General features: G+C 44.7%; 1 protein-coding gene across 4 annotated transcripts in view; it reads left to right on the top strand.

Annotated features, from left to right (window-relative positions):
* Nucleotides 1-12,986, top strand: part of PHKB (phosphorylase kinase regulatory subunit beta) — a 204,764-nt gene that overhangs the window by 55,296 nt on the left and 136,482 nt on the right. For all 4 annotated transcript variants that reach the window (XM_076069653.1, XM_032960638.2, XM_076069652.1 and 1 more), the window contains 3 exons: nucleotides 408-488; nucleotides 2,122-2,237; nucleotides 9,276-9,339. In XM_076069653.1, the coding sequence (XP_075925768.1) occupies nucleotides 408-488; nucleotides 2,122-2,237; nucleotides 9,276-9,339 (261 nt within the window). The remainder of the gene's footprint in view (nucleotides 1-407; nucleotides 489-2,121; nucleotides 2,238-9,275; nucleotides 9,340-12,986) is intronic.

Raw genomic sequence — 12,986 nt, 5'->3', positions numbered from 1 at the left:
ATTGACATTTTAAAATTCCCGCCATGATTTTTTTCATGATATATATCTCAACTACACAGCGGTGCCGTGTCACCTGCAATTCTATTTGCATACCGCTTGCCAAATCTGATTCGGGCAACTGCTACTACACGTTGGTCGATGATTTGGTTGTGGTTTTATGAGATCAAGTGAATTTGTTTCTGCCTTCCTGCATGCCTCGTCAGCTGTTGCCTTTTGGGCATGACAGACCCTCGGCATTTCTCTCGTTTTGTAAAATTGATCGTAGCAGTCGCCGCTCTGACTTGTCGCCGGGGTCCTTACAAAAGACTATTTGAGAGATGTAATACTTTTTAACCGTGTCTCCCCCCCCGCCTCATCCCCCCCCCCCCCCCCCTCATTTTGCATTCTTAAAAAAAAACATTGTTTAGATTGATGCTGTGTCACTCTTCCTACTCTATCTGGTGGAAATGATTGCATCCGGCCTTCAGATCATCTACAACACAGATGAGGTAAAGATGGCTAAACATGAACATTTATTATCAAGTATATTTTATATATAAACATAGCTGCTCATATCACACTTGCTATTTGAATGCATAACACATGCCCACAATCATGGACATTCTTGCATACATAAGTATTCTCATACGTCTGCATTCAATGTTATATAATATTTCTTTTCTGTTTGAGGACTTTAAATTGCTGTTAATCGTGTTACTTATGGACTTCTGTAATTTAAAAAAAAATATTTAATTGCACACACGGTAATAAATTTAACACGTAAGCTTTTGCGACCGATGTTATGATTAATCGTGGATTTTTTTGTTAAGATCGCCTTGCGAGTAAAATGTGTGTCGAACACCCTGCTCAACCCGACACAGGCAATTAACAAAGTCGTCACGTCAACAAACGTGCTGATTTATTGCCGCTTCAGCACCACCGGTATTGTTGCAGAGCCATCCAAAACAATTAACTAATTGTGTACTCTATTGGGTATGAATAACGGTAAATGTTAAGAACACAAATGCATTAATTGCCTTGTGCTTATTGCACATATACACGTACTTCATATTCACATGTGCACACGTGACTAAAAACGTTTAATATATGCTTATGCAGAACAATTGTTTTTTGTTAACTGTATGGTAAAACCGTGAGCTTTCGACTGGTCCGTTTTTATTCACTGTAACATCTTCATAAAAAAAAGTATTCACATTTTTGTTGCTATATTTCCCCATGATGGAAGTGGCATTTTATGCTGTTCTGCATGCAGAGTAATTGCCTTTGTAATGGCTTTTATGTCAGAAAATCACTGCCTATGAATTGTGCACTTGATGCGTAATCCTCTGTCCGCTATTCATGTAAGCCTGGAATTTGAGGTAATGAGTTCGCACAGCGTGCCACATAATTGTTTTTGTAATAAAATTTCAGCACCAGTCACCTCGTTACCTGCGATGATGTGGATTTAGTTTATGAATAGCCTCGTTTTATTTATAATTTTAAAGAAGAAAATAACTACTTTAAGTGAGATATTAGGGTTTATTTTAATTTCCCTTTTTCGCCAAATTCCACACGATTGGACTTATAAACTGTTGTTCGGTAGAGAGAGGAGAGAAAAAAAACATTATTTGGAAATAGAAGTGGAATTTTCCCTGCTAATTATATTTTTGTATAGAAAGAATTGGGCTGCTTACACATGTTCTTTCATACTCGAAAGGATAGGAGTCCCTAAAGGATGAGAGTCACTGGGTTTTTTTTTTAGCAGTTAAGTAAAAAAAAACTTCGCTGGAAAAGAAATGTTATGGCACCTCAGGGGGGTTAAAGTCGAGATATCGGCGCTGTAATAAGACAAACCTTTGGATCCTAATACTCCGCATGGTGTCTCGTTTCGTATGTGGCACAGTGCCCCCTAGCCACGGGTCTGTGGCATAGGCTGAGCTGATGCCCAGGGAGAAAGAAGGGAGTGTACTTAACGAACAATCCAGTACCCCTGGAGGCAAGTCATTTCAGGCCTTGGTCACCAAATACAAGCACTGATCAGAATCGAGCCCCGCTGAGCTGCGCAGATCCGCAAAGGTCATCCCCTGAGGTGGCACGTCCGATCGAAAGTTTAACTTTTGTCGCCGATGCTTGTCTCGGAAGGTCGCGTTTGTTCAGAACCTGGTGTACTGCGTTGAGAGGGCTTACCGCGTGCCGGATTACGGCATGTGGGAGCGCGGCAGCAAGTACAACAACAACAGCACGGAGCTGCACTCCAGGTACACTTCACGCACAACGACACCGTCCGGAAAGCTTCGAGCGGCACAGGGGGCCCCCCCTCACTCTGCTCCGTGCGCCCGTTGTTACACGGAACAAATTGACACGTGATTCATCTTCTTTGGTTCTTTCGGTAAAGTCACGTAGAATGAGAATAAAATAATAAATTGATAAAATAAAATAACACAATAAAATTCTCACGACGTTTCGGCCACAACACAAGCGGCCTTCATCAGGTGAAGGGACGAGACTGTCCTCCAGGTGAAGGGACGAGACTGTCCTCCAGACAGTCTCGTCCCTTCACCTGATGAAGGCCGCTTGTGTTGTGGCCGAAACGTCGTGAGAATTTTATTGTGTATATTTTATTTTATCAATTTATTATTTTATTCTCATTCTACGTGACTTTACCGAAAGAACCAAAGAAGATGAATCCTTGCAGTCACGAAAGCTTTAAATCTAAATTTGACACGTGATTGTCTCGTTAACAAGGCGCGCTGCGGTGGCCGGTGGGTGAATACGTTGGAAGGGCACGGAGCGCTTGCGGGCATAGGGGAAGAAGAGATGGAAGGGAGAGGAATGGTTGGGGGGGGGTGGGGGAAGAGGAGGGCGGAGGGCTATGTGTGGAGTTTATAATCTTTATAATTAGCCCCGAATGGCAAGCCTCCATTGAAGGTACACAACATTTGGTTTAATAGGCCTCAGCCATGCTGATGAGGCTCATTTATGTCCAAACCTGTTCAAGGTTGTCTTGCTTAAACAAATGATGCTGGGCAGCGTTGGTAAAGAGTTCCAATCAGTGATGGACTAAAGTACATTTTATTTTAGTGATTAATAAAACGCCTTGACAAATGTGTATTACTACTCATATTCTTAGCTCTTTCGGTAAAGTCACGTTGAAGGGAGACAATAAAAGAGCTAAGAATATGAATTACTGCAGTCACGAAAGCTTCGAATCAAAATTATTACTCATGTTAACATTTGGGACCACCTTTAACTCGCACGTACATGTACGTGCAAAATCTCCCAACTTGCAAGTTTGTAAGGTACACCGAAACACTCCATAGCGCAGTCTAAAGTTTGTGTCACACATTGCCCTTCCGTATTCGCATTTTGGTGCGTATGGGGTTAGCCGTGCTGTAATTGTCATCATGTAAGCCTGCGTTTGCATAGACCGCATTTTAAAACGGTTGAAGTTACAACAAAAAAATAATGCTAATCCCATTACCTTCCCTTTGAACGACGTCACATACCGATGCAAGTATTATCCCAAATGTGGTTTTGTTATTCATATGGATGCATCCTGTTCTTCTGATGCCATTTTTATATATATAAAAAAAAAGTAACCATTGATGTCTAAGAGCTTATCTCGGGATACAAAGGCTTAACTCCAAAGTGTAAAATTCGACATTGCTGTTTAACCATTGTTTATTGTTTAGTATCTACCAATTGCTGTGACACCCTACAGAAGCATACGTGTTTATCCTCTGTGTCGGCTATATTTGACGCTTTATTCCCCACAGTGTCGTATGTGATTTTCCAGCGTGGATTTAATTTAATCCTATCGCGTGTTTGTCGTGAGCAAACCTTGGCGATCTTACCGGAGCCATATTTTTTTTAGATGTATATTACTAAGAAGTTAACCACAATGTTTTATTGTTTATCCCCTTCGAATACTCATATTACTTGATTGTTACAGAATAATTACTCTTTATCTGTGGTCATTTTAGAAACCAATGTCGTACATCCTGTTATCCGCAGATTACTCCAATTATTTGTAGGGAAATCTTTGCAGACGTTCTCAGATAATCGGAGCACTCTTATGCACGAAAAGAATTGTGGATAATTGGAGTAATGGCATTTTTCTTTAGTGCATGCAATGAAATAGGAATTAATCTACTTTGGTTCTTTCGGTAAGGTCACGTAGAATGAGAATAAAATAATAAAATAACGCAATGAAATTCTCACGACGTTTCGGCCACACAACGCAAGCGGCCGTTGTGGCCGAAACGTCGTGAGAATTTTATTGTGTTATTTTATTATTTTTATTATCATTCTACGTGACTTTACCGAAAGAACCAAAGAAGCTGAATCCTTGCAGTCACGAAAGCTTTAAATCGAGAAATATGAATCGTCAATACCTGTGGATAATACTGTGTAGGAACCTCTGGTTACACCAGCCCACAGGGGATTATTGTGTCCGTCCATCGTGCATACAAAAATGGGAGGGGTGGGGCTGGGTGGAGAGGGGAGGGTGGGGAGGGGCTGGGTGGGGAGGGGAGGGTGGGGAGGGGCTCGGTGGGGAGGGGGGGGCTGGGTGGGGAGGGGAGGGTGGGGAGGGGCTGGGTGGGGAGGGTGGGGAGAGGCTGGATGGGGAGGGTGGGGAGGGGCTGGGTGGGGAGGGTGGGGCTGGTCACCCCGTGGTGCCCTTATAAAACTCAACGTTTAACCTACTCACGCCGGCTTGTGCCTGCCCTCACAGTCGGGCATATTTGCGGAATACACCACGTGGTGCCGCCGTTGACCCTGGCCATTGACCGAGCAACCCAACGTCCCTACCAGCTCCCTCCGCAGGAATGTGTTTATAATTCATTTGCCGCGCAACTCCTCTTGTCCATGGAAATTTGGCGGATGATATAAAATCCATTCCGAAATGTAGGTTAAGAACATGTCCAGATGCTCGTGGATGATCGGAAGAAAAGGGCCACGGATAATTGGGACTAACCCTATAGCTTTCTATACATAGTAATATTCATGGGTGATAGGGTCGTGGGGAAGAGGAGTTCTTTCTTTATCAAGGCATGTTCCTGTTTCATTCGTATACATTAAGATAAATAGCGCTTGATTTTAATTAACCTTCACAACACAGAATATATATGGGTTCTCTTGCAGTGACGTACCTTCACAACGCAGTATATATATGGGTTCTCTTGCAGTGACGTAAAAAAGTGAGAAAAATTCTAAGAGTTTATTCTTTGAAATTATATTTGTGTACCATTAGTGTGTGTCAAACAAATTCTATTTAACACAACATTGTGTGCATTACATAACCGAAACAACTATCTAGTTCTTGTAATGAAAGGGGAGTGTAATGTCCTGTTGAGGTACCACCTAAATTACTATGTGGCTTTATTATAGACTCCTAACATTCAGAGGCACTACCCACATTTTGATTGTGAGGAAAATGGCTGCCAAGAAACAGAAACAAGTTTACTCTCTGGCCGTTTAAAAATAAATTGCCACTAAAAGTAGCTTTTACTTTGCTTTCAATAAATTTTTACTTGCAGACCATTCATGACCACTTAATAGACGATGTGACTGAACTAAATAAACACTAAGCGCAAAGTTTAGTCTCTGCCAAAGCCTGGCTGTTTTACTCGATATTTCCTTTCAGTGATTTTCAATGTTACCCTTGTGTGAGTGAGTGGAATTTCCTTTGACACGTTCAGTTTAAGTACAGCTTTATTATGGAAAAGTGGTGAATTTTATTTTCGGGGCAAATAAAAAAAAAGAATGAGTCGGAGAGCAAGTTTCAACGGCTCTTTCCCGGTGGTGGTGGTGGTGGTAGGCTGCCTGGCACTTGAAGAACTGCTCGGTTCATCGTGCAGAAACCTCTGGCCTGCAGCGAGCTTTAGAATCTGTGGCCAGGTCTGCCTCCCCCCCCGCCCTCTGCCCGTGGCTTTCGTCTCCAGAAGCAGGCCCTGTTCTACCCTACGCTGCCATACTGCTGGCCGTCACATGTAGCAGTTGGTGCTTACACAGAAATTTGCAGTGAGTGCAGGAACAGTAATAAAATATTTACAATCTCAGTGGGGGCACATTCATTTTGCGAGACTATAATGTTCATGCGAGTGTGTTTGTGTTAGAGTCGGTATGTATAAAGCATGTGGGGAGTCATGGCGCGGTCGTTCGCGCACTGCAGTAAGAAGCCGGCGACCCGAGTTCGATTCTCGCTCACGGTAACAACAGTGACAAATATCTGAACTGGTCTTACACCTATCCTAAGTCGACTTAGCCTTGAATGTGTACCCCGTGCTAGAGATACAAATGCACCCGTCTTTGTGCTGACCACCAACCCCCTCATGTGCCATTATCGACCTTTAAAGGTGCTTCCTAACATCACTTTGCGCCACAGTCTGTTGAAGTACAGCAACTCAGGTCCATGCACTATATGGATGTGACTGACCGCCGTTTTTTAGTAGACGTTGGTTAGACTGGCTTTTTATTTTGTTATATTTACGTGTAGGCATGTAACTAGTAACCCATCTCCAGAGCAGTTCAATACATTTATCACAATTGGGACTAATTGGTATCATTAGTCGGTTCTTTTTTCTCATGTTTACCTTATCATTGATATGAGGAGGCTTACCGCATCCTATGCTCAGAGGTTCTTAGAGCCATGCGTCGTTGAAGAAGGGGGGACCGTATTCATTGCAAAAACTACTGAGGCATCTCCTCAGTGTGCCAGGTAAGGCCTTGGAAAGTATTACGCAATATTTGCCATGCCAGCCATGCAGAGCAGGAGCTTGAGGAGCCCCACTGTGGCTTCAGGCTGGGGCAGTTCTGTACAGATGTGATATTTTTTCGTCCGTCTGCTACAGCAGAGCTGTAGGGAATTTCAATAGGACGTACGTCTCTCGACCTGGTCAAGAAGCCAGGGCTTGAGTTATTTGTCATGCTTGTGGCGGTCCCTCACCCCGTGCTCAAAATAATAAAGGACCATCATGATGGTGGGAAAGCCAGGGTAAAGCTACGTAGCTGGGAGTCGGAGCCATATCCTATTCACCTTTGTGTGCTATAGGGATGTTCTCTAGCCCCTACATTACTAGACCTTCAGTTCGAGAAGCTTTCCATGGCTTTATCAGACGAATTTGTATCTGTTACAGATACAATGGTAGGCCGATAGAATCCCAGGTGCAGTTATCTATGCTGCTAGTCTGGTAACTTCCATGTGAGAGGGGATTCCTACCCAGAACATGGAACGTGCCATTTAGAGGCAGGGCCTTACCATTAGCCTCACCAAATGCACCTGCCTGGTTATGTTATGTCATCAAATACTCAACCCCACAACTCTCCATATGAGCAATGGGGCAATTGTGGAGAGAGTGGAGGAGATCCCAGACTTGGGCAGTATGCTCATGACCGGCGCTCTGTTTTCCAGCAAGAGGTTTCACTTCAAATCATTTGGATGGTGCTCTGGAAGCTGTTTGGCCTGCTGCTCCGTACGGAACAGGTCTTCTCAGCCACAGTTCCTCCGTCTGAACCGCCTTGAAACAACCAGGCTGGGTTGCCTAAGATCCATCCTGTTTTCAACCAGACTGGATTGTGGAAGGAGCTCACAGATCCTTGAAAGATTTCGACATAGTCTCTTCTTCTATCAAATGAGGCTGCATTTGTTGAGTTATGTAGTCCTCATGCCTAGCCATTGTGTGTCCAAGCAGCATCTGTTGTCTGGTTAAAGGACGCTTGAGAAAATATGGGCTAATGTGGCATGAGAGGATTTGGAGCTTATTCATCTGACCGAAGATTGGTACCAGCATTGTTAAGATCAGCCTTTGTGAAGTGGGCTCTTAAAATACGCTACTGGGCAGTTAGAAGCAGTTGCCCGCCAACAACAATGGAGGGAGGGAGACTGACGCTCACAACATTGAGCAGAGCCCCGGGTGACTAAAATGCAGCAAGTTGTTGTAGTGTCGAGCACAGGTGGGGGAGCATACCTGCGAGTCATCTTAGGTGACCCCTAGCACCGGAGTCTGTCCCGTGACCTATCAGCAAACCCTTCAACACTTCACGTGGCCTCAAAGTGCATCTAGCTTGGTGATGTCACCGCCACTTAGTGGCGAACGGTTGCTGTCCTCATCTGCTGCGTGTGAACTCATCTCGAATGTAATTGCCAAGAGCTTTCCCGGGCCTCGGCACCGGGCGTGACACTGGATATGGCGTGCGTGACGGGCAGCTTCCCAGCCCGGTGCCAATTACCAGGTGCCTTTTTACCGGTCCGCGTATCCCTCGAAGGAAAATTAAAACGTTCGGAAAGGGCACGCCACAAACGACACCAAATGCAACCTTGCTCCCAACTCCATCGCGCCAGCGGGCAGCAGCAGTAGCAGTAGCAGCAGCTGATCGCGAAGGCTTTGGTGACGTGCGGCGCAGCGCCGCTGTTTCCGTGCCGTACGCGCGCGCACGCGAAAAGGGAATGTGAGTGATGTGACGCGCACTGGACTCTTAATTTCGCCGTGCCGTTAATTCTGTCCGAGTCGAGTGCCGAGGTGTCGTTCAAGAAAGAAGAGGGTTACGCCACGAAAAGAGCTCTCGGCATAACGAACACGCAGGGTTATTAATTGGCGTGACAGTGCGTCAATTCCTCGTCAAGATTTGAGTCTCACGCTCACGATACGTGCGTTAAATCGGGTGTGTGAGAATAAATGGATTCGCATTCATGGCAATTAAATGCAACTTTTGCATTTAGGTTGATGGAGGAGACATTATCCTGCAAATGAGATGGGATGAAATGAGAAACAATACAAATGAGCCTAGAAAAGAATCGATACATTAATCGAATTGAGGGATGGTGTATGATTAAATGCCTTTTCATTAAGGTGTTTAGCGTTTCATGTGTTTGTGCGAATGTTTTTATATGATTAGGCAAATCATCTGCTTTGATTTTGGCCAGGGAAGAGTCCATTAAGTTAGCAAGCCTTTCTTTTTTAATACAGACCTGGAGCAATGTATAAAGCTAACAGTATATCTTGCATCCTAGAAAATGTATGATTTTACAATGTATAGTATCTCCTCTTATTGGGGTTGAAATACATTTTTGCGACAAGAGATGTTGGATCAGCTTGCAGAGATATTAATGCATTCACTTGTACAATCGGCTACTCAACTCTGTTATGTGCATACCGTTACACGCACTTGCAGTAACATCTACTCTGCATATGAGAAGAGGCTTCGTCCAACTAACCCTGTGCTCATTCGACTGTCTGTACATCACAGAATTGCCCCTTCTCTTCACTGATCTGCTTGCCTTGCTTTCATTGCAGTTCTGTAGGTTTGGCCAAAGCTGCTTTGGAGGCTATTAACGGCTTCAACCTCTTCGGGAAACAGGTATGACAGCGCTCTGTGCGGTGTACGTACGTACCGTATGTTTAAATTCTTCAGAACCCTACGTAGGCGACCGTGCTCATTGGAGGTGTGGGAGAAGAACAGAAAACTAAAACATAAAAAAGCAGCTTGAAAGAAATTAGTTTTCGGTCTACACGATTTGAAAGTGCATAGCTCCAGTGGCTTTCCCCTAATATTGAACGCAAGAGCGTTCCAGACGGCCGTGGAAGCTCGTGAAGCGGTCACCCAAAAGAGCGCGATGCGGTGAACTGTGTTCCATCTGCGCGCAGTGTCACGTTTGCCTCGCGGAGCCTGATGTGCTTTCAAACTGCATTGCCATTTCACAGTTTTAAGGGTGAGGCACTGCACTCGTTTGTAAAATTCCCACTTGAATCCAACTCCGGAGTTTCCATGAAAATGGACAATAGATGTGTATGTGTGGGGAGCAGCAGTGTCGCGGTTAGCGCGCTGTGCTACAAATCCGGCGGCCCGAGTTAGATCCCCGCTCACGGCCAAAACCGGTGACAATTATCTTGAATAGGTCCTCGGTCATCCCTAGGTCGACTCAGCCTCAAATGACTACCTGGTGCGGTGTGTAAACATCACCACTCGGGAGACAAAGGCGGCTGGGCGTGGTGCTGGCCATCCACTCCTTCATGTGCCGTGCCGGCCTTCATAGGTGCTCGCTAACAGTATGTTAAGTATGTTAAGGCTATATGGGGGATCTTTGTGTTTTTTTTGTCTGTGTTGTTGGTTTGTGTGCGTATGGCTTCACGCTGGTTATTTATCCATATGGTTGTGTCGACGCTCGCAGCATCTCTACCTTGTCAGGTGTGTCGGTGACCACCTGTGATTGCTTGCCCACGTCTCCGCCGGCGTTTTCTTATTATTGACTCTGAGTGAAATGGTTCGAAGAGGTTGAGAGTTATCGAGATGCACTTAACGTACGCAAGATGTTTCCGGATCTAGGTGCACGACAGTTCACTTCCGTGTGGTGCCTTTGGATTCATGTGACCACATCAAAGCCATGTCCACAGGGACTCTACTTTTGGGTTGGATGTAATTACCAGAGAAACGTCGTCCTCAAAAATTGTAAATGTTGTGGATTCACTCTTCAACACACCGGTGGGCTAAAGTAGTGAACTATTTTGGCTTTTGTCAACGTGACACTTTTTTTGCTGATTGGCCGTGTCGGGTGGTGGAGGGTTACGACACAATTATAAATAACGCGATCTAACCCAAAAACTTTATTATTAATGCTTTGGGGTTCTCCGGTTCAAAGCAGCACGATGGCTAAGCGACAGATAATTTAAACGACAATTTTTTTTACGATTTTTAAACGTGGTACTTGAACTATCTGTCAAAAGGTGTCTGTAGTGAGCATTGAGAAACAATCATTAATCTCCAGGTGAGTTCATGTCCTCCAGAGTCTATCTTGCATTTTGTAAAGGGGAAATGTTTCTTCTACTTTGTTTCTTACTCACCTGGCTATGACCTTTGGTTCTTGAGTTATAAGCACAATGACAAGCAAATCAAAATAATTAAATAGCCGTATGGTTTGGTAATTATCACTTGAACTTCATCGTGTTTTTTGGTTTTCTCGATATGGTCACTTGTATATACTAATCTGTAATATCCGTGCGTACAAGGGTAGCGCGGTGGTGCAGGTCTAACACCGGTGGAAAGCGATATCTGAAACAGTCTTGAGGCATCCATGCACCAACCCGCACTGACACGTGGTGAGCATGGTGAAGTATGGTGAAACCACCCCCGTGGCTGGCATGGCATGTTGGGGTTGAGAGGGGGGGGGAGGCCTTCATCCGCTGATCAGCAGATTTTGACAAAGGGTGCGGTATATTGTGTAATAATATATATTTTTTACATGAAGGAAACTCTTTATAACAGAATTAATGAGGCATGCACATTTCTTTGTGTTCGACTGCTCTTCATTTTTCACCCACGTCATTGTGCTCTTTCTGGCCACTGCCAAGGTTTTTGATAAAAAAAAAATAATCCTGACTTTAAGTGAACAAACTCTATCATTTAATGAACTACATTGGCCGCTTCAATTGCCTGGCGTTCGTCAGCCGAGCCATCACAAAGGCATCGTAACAAAATGCGCCATTTATCTCCTCGTTACTGTGCTGGCAAAAATACAAATTGGAGGCACAGGGAGAAGCCTATGAAGCATGAATCTGAGATGAGGCATTGCCAATAATCCGTAATAACTCGCAATACTTTGAAGACAACATTTGTACAGCTTTTATGTTGGAATTATTTATCCCCGAGTATATTTCAGACTTGCCGTCGCAGTTACGAAGCGTGATTTTTTTTTTGTACGAGCTGGACTTTTATTTATGAAGGTGGCCAATGATTTGATGTTTAAAGCATAAGAAGTAACTCTTGGAAATATTGAAAGAAGTCCAATGGGGCACAGCACTGTTTACCTTCAGCGCCAAATGGCCTTCACATTTAGCACTGCTATTCGTCGAGTTCATTATTGTAAAAAAAAAATCATTAACACCTCGCAGTTTTTTTGCATTCCTATGAAATTCAAAGCAGAGGACGAGGGTCTATGACCTGCCGTAGCTTTCAAAGGGCTCGATTGGCTTGGTTTTTTTTCGTCTCGCGTCAACGCCAATCGGTGCGCTCGCGAATTTTTAATCGGCCGTTGCGGACGTAGGCACCGTCTCGCAAAGGAGAGAGAGAGAGCGCAGAACACCCCCCGTGTGCCACTGCAGTCTGCTTGCGGTGAACCCTCGGGGGCAAACATCAACTCAACTGTCGGAGTGTCCCATGAATCTGACTTGAGAGGGCAGTCTGCCCTAAGCCTCCCACGTTGGCGACCCATCCCCTTGCACCCTCTTAGCCCCCTCCCCCCTCCCACCCCAACTGCTGCCTGACGAGTGCATCCCTGCACTTCAGCTGTCATCCTTTTGTGCTCCGCGGACTGCATTGGACCTAATCAAGGGCAGACACGGATTCTCGGAGACAACAGTCTGTTTACTCCGGAAATAGGTCTTGGCCAGCAAAGTGTCTTTATCTGCCCGCGAGAGAGGGAGGCGTGACATGGGCTTAATGACACGCTACCCATCCAGCTGTTCAGCGTTTAGTTTATTTTAATTTGCAGATTCATTCGATGAGCTACAACGCGGTGTGTTTTTGTGCGCGTGTGTTCGCGTGACGATGTGTTGGTTTTTCGCGCTGTGCTGCAATTTTGATAACCCATTGGTTATTTCTTGGTTATGCACAGCAGTGCAAATTGGTTATGTGCGCATTGTACGTGTGTCTCATGATAAATACTTTTCCCTGATGTTCTATGTTTAGTTAGCGCAAGGAGACTGCAGTGGCCAGGTAAACAATGTACTGGTCCCACCACCACCTCAAATGCTCCATTGGCTTGTGAAAGAGAACTCACCAGAACAGTTTGGTGAGGCTTAAAATGAGAGCTTTCTCTCGGTGTTTGTGTGCACGTGCCTGTCATATAAGGTTCACAAACTCGAATTTTAAATGAAAAATATTGTGCCTTGGCTTGACTGCAATGAGAGTCAAACTTTCAGTTCGACACCCAATGTTTGTCCGATTTGATTAACTTTTTTGCTTCGTCAGGGCGGATGGCTGATATATTTGTTCAGTGTTGTGACAGAATG

This window comes from Petromyzon marinus, chromosome 25 (genome assembly GCF_048934315.1).
Source record: "Petromyzon marinus isolate PM22_M1 ecotype Great Lakes invasive population chromosome 25, UKy_Petmar_22M1.pri1.0, whole genome shotgun sequence".
In the NCBI taxonomy this organism is placed as follows: domain Eukaryota; kingdom Metazoa; phylum Chordata; class Hyperoartia; order Petromyzontiformes; family Petromyzontidae; genus Petromyzon; species Petromyzon marinus.
This window is presented reverse-complemented; position numbering and strand designations above follow the sequence as displayed.